The following is a 6,000-nucleotide window of genomic DNA, read 5'->3' on the forward strand; positions in this document are numbered from 1 at the left end:
TTTTTTTTTTTCTTTACCTTTTTTTTTTTTTCGATCATATAGAAATAAAAAATAAAAATTAAAAGAATTATAACCATATCAAACCCATACCAAAATTTATGTTTACAAAATCAAATTTTAAATTCACACCATAATAACTCAACAATAATAATAAATATTGATAATGGTGATTGCAATTTAGATTGTTCATGATTTTTTACAATAAATAACTTTAATAATATTTCATTCTTACCTAAATAATCAAATAATAATAATAATAATAAAATTATAGAAATTATTTAAGAATAGATAACTCTAATGTTAAATTCGATGGATCAATAATAATAATAAACACATTTGAAATACTAATAATTAGTAATAGTGAAATATCATTCAATAATGGAGCAGTATTTTATCTTGAAGGCTTTCTTGAAAGAAAAGAAACATGTTCAAAGATTAAATTTTCAACTCAACCATCATAGTGTATTTGATCTAATGGTATAAATTCAGATTCTAGGATACTTGAATTACGAAATCTTTCAATAGAAAATATATCTTTAATTATAAATTATCATACAGATGATAGTAGCAGTAGTAAAGAAAAAAAAAAGTAAAGTAAAAAAAGTACGGTAGAGAATTCAAAGATTTTAAATTTCATTTCAGATAGTGATATGATTAATAACTCATATCATTCTACTATTATATTTAAGTATCAACCAAGTTAATTGATCAATACCAAACAACCATCTATCAATTTCAATTTGAAAATAATCAATTTTCAAGTTATTTAATTTTTTCAAAAAAAAAAATTCCACCGTTAATCTCTTCAATAAAAAGATACTAAAAAAATCAAGGTGGTGATAGTTCAACTCTTTTTATGTTTAATGCTTCAAATATCATTGTAAATTATTGTCAATCCTCTTTTAATAATTAGCTTCAGTAAATGTTTTGAAACTGGTCAAACTATCAATATATTTTTCTGTTAATTATCAAATATTTGATAATTGTACAATTCCATTTAAAAAATGGTTAATTTATTATATAAAAAAAAAAAAAATAGAAAACTTCTTGTTTATTTATTTGTTTATTTATTTACTTATTTATTTATTATTTATTCATTTGTTTGTGAAAAAAAGAAAATAAAATAAAAAAAAATAAAATAAAAAAAAACTTTTTGTTTGTTTGTGAAAACTAATATTTTTTATTTTTCTCAATTCTTTTTTTTTAAAAAAAAAAAGGAGGAAAATTTTTTTGGATATTTTAATTCTGTATGAATATAACAAGTAAAAACAACTGTACAAAATAAGAAATCTAATAAATATATATTTGAATAATTAAATAATTATATAAATAAAAGGTTGAACAATAATTGTGATTCTAAGCATTATTTAATCTTGATAAAATTTTTGTATGGGCTATCACTATTTTTTCTTTTAAAGAATTTCTTCACTTTTATAAAACTTTTTTTAATTCTATTTAGAAACAAAAAAAAAAAAAAAAAAAATTAGTCTGAAATTCAATTAAAATAATATAATAAATAAATTTAAAAATTTTAATAAATACCCTTTAGCAACCATTTGAAAGAAAAAATGTATCATTTTAATAATGGGATAGCTTTGAATTTGTCTATTTTTTTTATAATCTTCATCAGATTCATTACTACCATTTGTATTTAAATTATTGTCACTATTATTAATACCAATATTATTACTATTATTATTTATATTATTGTTATTATTATTATTATTATTATTATTATTATTATTATTATTATTTGAAGATGATGATAATGATAGAGGTGAAGAGGATAAAGAAGAACTTGTGGAAGGTGTAGTTTTACCAACAAGTGCAGTTGAATCATATGATCTTAAAACTCTAATTTCTTTTTCTCTCTCTTCAACTTTTTGTTCCAAATGTGAAATTTTATCTTTCATTTTTTGGCAATAACATTCAACCTCTAAATGATATGTAATATCTTGTTCAGTCTTTCCACTATAAAAACAACCAAACTCTTTATTTGGACAATATCTATTACAAAAGAATAAAGTTGTACTTGATTCCCATAATGCATTATTATCAAAATCTTCATTATTTATATTATTATTATTATTATTATTTATATTATTGTTATTAATATTATTATTAATATTTGGTGATGGTGGTTGTTGTGATGGTGAAATATTTTCAAATGATGGTGATTTTGAAGAATTGAAAGATGTATTTGATTTTGGTGATGAAAATGAATCACCTGATGATTTCATTTCATAGAAATCTTGATATGATAGTGTTGGTGATGATTTATCATTACTATGATCACTAATAACACCATGACTATTAAATTTGCATTGTCTTTCATGTGCCAATTTTGATCCATAGCTAATTAAACAATTACATCCATTTACTTTGGTTGTAATTTCACCATTATTTGGGTTTTCTTCAACACCATATTGACAATAACATAATAATTGGTCAAACTCATCTTTTTTTTTTTTTAAAAAAAAAAAAAAAAAAAATAATTTAAAAAAAAAAAAAAAATAAATTACAAAATTAATATTTTATATTTTATAATTATTTTATTTCAAATTTTATTAAAATTGATAATAATAAAAATAATAATAATAATTTTTACCTTTTAATTGTTCATTAATAGAAATATTTGTTAAAGGAAAATTATCAATTGGACAATGTGTTAATGTTTCAACACAAAATGAACAAAAACAATGTAAACAAGTACTATTTTCAAATGGTACATCCATTAATCCGCCATGATATGAACATAAAAATTTATCTTCTGGGTTGATTACAAATAATGTTTTAGAAACTTCCATTTTAATTTTTAAATTATTATTATTATTATTTTTTTTTTAAAACAAATAATTTTTTTTTATAATAATTTTGTTAATTATATTTTTATTTTTATTATTATTATTGTATTAATTTATAAAGTGTTTGTTTTTAATACCATAAAAAAATAAAAATTAAATAATTAAAAAATTAAAAAATTAAAAAAAAAATTTATTAATAAATTTTTTTTTTTTTTTTTTTACTATTTTTGAAGTTGTTAATATAAATTAGGGAATAATTTTTAATAATTTATTTTTTTTATTAAATTTTTTTTAATTTTTTCTTTTTCTTTTTTTTCTTTTTTTTGAAATTACAAATTCTTTGATTGATCATATATTTTTAGCATCAAGTACACATTTATTGATATGTAAGTGTGTGTTAGTGTGTTTTTTTGAAATTGATTCATACAAAATTTATCTGGGTGGGGTGTTTTTTTTATTTTTGGACAAAAGTAATAATAATAATAAAAATAAATGGGGTTGTTTTCATAAATCATTTCAGTTAAAATTAATTTTTTATAATTTTTTTTTATACCCATTGAATTATTTTTTTATTTTTTAATTACTTTTTTAAATATTATCTATTTAAATAATTTTTTTTTTTTTTTAAATTAATTTTTTTTTTCATTAATTAATAAAACTTATTTTGAATTGAATGAATTTAATTTTTTATTTTCATTTCTTTTTTTATTTTTTTTGTTTCTTTTTATTTGATATTACCTGTTTTATGAATTGTTAAAAAAGTAATAACCATGGTTAATTTATTATTATATAAAAAAAATAGAAAACTTCTGGTTATTTTCTACATCAAAAGGAAATATTCGATTATTGCCATATCTCGATTATTCAATATTTTTTTTTTTTTTTTTGAATTGGATAACGCAATTATTATTTGCTTCTCCTTGAGATGCTAGATCTCATTTTATTTTATTTTTTTTTTTTTTTTTACAGGGTCTCTAAAAGAGGGGTTAGTTTACTTTTTTTTTTTTTTTTTTTTTTTTGTTTCGAATTTTGAATTGTATTATTACTTTTGATTAAAACATCTTTTTTGTCCAAACTTTTTTCTAAATCTTTTTTTATTTTATCGTCTGGTTCGTGATTGATGTTTATGACGTATTTGAATTGTTTTTTTTTTAATTGAGTTTTATCCACAATTTCGCTTATTTTTTGTAGGCATTTGTGTTGCTTAATATTTGTGGTGTTGTTTGTGATTTTCATTTTATTTTCTTTCTATTTTTTATATTTAGACAAAAAAGATGTTTTAATCAAAAGTAATAATACATTCAAAATTCTCACAGACAGTATTAGTACAGTAATCTATTTTGTAAATATGTTCGATGCAGAATTAAAAGGACAATTTATAACCACTCTAAGACCAAAAAATATGTATACGGATTTCGATTGGTATAAATCACTCACAGAAATAGAATGGGTAATAGAAAATGAAGGATGTAAACTAATTAAATCTGAAATTAAAGGCGAAACTCTAATTATCAAAACAGTGAAAAGAGTCGTAGAAGAATATGACACTATCATTGAACTAGACAATCTAACATTAATTGGTCACTCCAACAAAGGATGGAGAGATCAAACCTCATTACCAGAAAATCAAGAAGAAAACAAAAATAAAAAACAATCAGATGAACAACAACCAAAATCTACATCAGAACAAATACCAAAACAAGGAAAAAGAACAATCATTATCCCACCAATCACCTCCTCATCTAATGATAAAACATTTATGGCCCTAGATGATACAGCTCAAAAGGTAATAGATGCATCACTAGAAAACGTAGATGAACTAACAAGAATAGAGAATGAGATCAATACCCAATCGATAAAAAATCAAGAAATTAAAACAAAATCAGAAAAACCTATTGAACCACCATCTCCATACAATACACCAATAAAACAACACGGCGAAACAAAGAGACTAACAACGGAAGAAAAACTTAGAGAGGTAAATGATATCTTCGACTTCACCAGCCCAAACACTGATGCAATAAGAAAAATAGAATTCCCACTTTCAATCCCTTCAAATCAATGGTTCTTCTCCTCTCCAATAAAACATATCATGAGTTTCAGCCCAACCTATGGTACACCATCGAAAATTATCGATTCACCAAGTAAATTGTTAAACACACCAAAAAACAAACAACAAGACAAAACAAACAGGACCAACAAAACACCAGTCAAACCAAAATTGGGTGAATATGGACAAAAAAGCATAAAAACAAAAATGGATGAAGATATAGACAACTTCAACAAGGAAATTCTAAAACAAATCAGTAAATCAAAAAACCCCACAAACACACAAGACCAACAACACAACGAACAAAGTAAAGATCAGTTAGAAGACAAAATAAACCAGAAACTTCAAAAGGTAGATAAAAATCTACCCCAAATAAAACTATAAAGAAAAACACAATAAGAATAGGTGTTTGGAACGTCCAAGGATCCAACACCATCCAATCTGCCAGCATAATAAACACCGTATTAGACAACAACAAGCTGGACGCAGCACTTCTAACTGAAACAAATAAAACGATTATTCAATATTGTTATTTCTAATTATTAAAAACTTTCACATCATTCCTTGTTGGTCTAGTGGTGAGGATTTTCGCCTGTCACGCGAAAGGCCCGGGTTCAATTCCCGGACAGGGAGTTTTTTAAGATTCCAAAAAATAAAATCGCAGGTTCGACTCTTGTTTAAGACTATATTGATAATAATAAATAAAGGAAAAAAAAACCGTACCGCGATCAAGAGGATACAAGATACACGTGAAAAGTAATTCATCCTTTTCTATCTTTAATCTCGGTCAATTTTAACCAATCTTTCAAAAAAAATCACCAATCCACCACGATCTACAGATCTAACTTACCAAATCGCCGATTCAAAGGAATCCCATCGAGATGAATTCCTACGCAGACGCGGCTAAAATGGCCAACCCCTCCACCCATATGGACGAGGCATCGGAGAACTTCATTAAGGAATTCTCCACAAAAACAGCAGAGATAAAGGAGACCTACCCCAAACTATCAATAGGCCTCAAAGACATCTCCAAATACTGCGAGACCATATTGAACATGACTGCGCTCTCAACCTATGAGAAGAACAACGGATTCTACCCAATTACTCGAATTCCCCAAAATGGATCTCAAGGGGTTAGAAGAAATG

At 23.8% G+C, this 6,000-nt stretch overlaps 2 protein-coding genes and 1 non-coding gene across 3 annotated transcripts; 2 read left to right on the forward strand and 1 right to left on the reverse strand.

The window, feature by feature from the left end:
• Positions 1-1,363: 1,363 nt before the first annotated feature.
• On the reverse strand, positions 1,364-2,807 carry DDB_G0290347 (hypothetical protein; the record flags this gene model as incomplete). Its single annotated transcript, XM_630724.1, has 3 exons — positions 1,364-1,451; positions 1,543-2,458; positions 2,609-2,807. The coding sequence occupies 3 exons, from the start codon at positions 2,805-2,807 to the stop codon at positions 1,364-1,366; spliced, it is 1,203 nt and encodes a 400-aa protein (XP_635816.1).
• A 1,399-nt stretch (positions 2,808-4,206) lies between these two features.
• Positions 4,207-5,238, forward strand: DDB_G0290375 (hypothetical protein; the record flags this gene model as incomplete). Its single annotated transcript, XM_630725.1, has 1 exon — positions 4,207-5,238. The coding sequence occupies one exon, from the start codon at positions 4,207-4,209 to the stop codon at positions 5,236-5,238; it is 1,032 nt and encodes a 343-aa protein (XP_635817.1).
• A 177-nt stretch (positions 5,239-5,415) lies between these two features.
• tRNA-Asp-GUC-19 lies at positions 5,416-5,487 on the forward strand. Its single transcript has one exon. It is a non-coding gene; the product is annotated as a tRNA-Asp (tRNA).
• Positions 5,488-6,000: the final 513 nt, after the last annotated feature.

Source organism: Dictyostelium discoideum, assembly GCF_000004695.1.
Source record: "Dictyostelium discoideum AX4 chromosome 5 chromosome, whole genome shotgun sequence".
NCBI lineage: Eukaryota > Evosea > Eumycetozoa > Dictyosteliales > Dictyosteliaceae > Dictyostelium > Dictyostelium discoideum.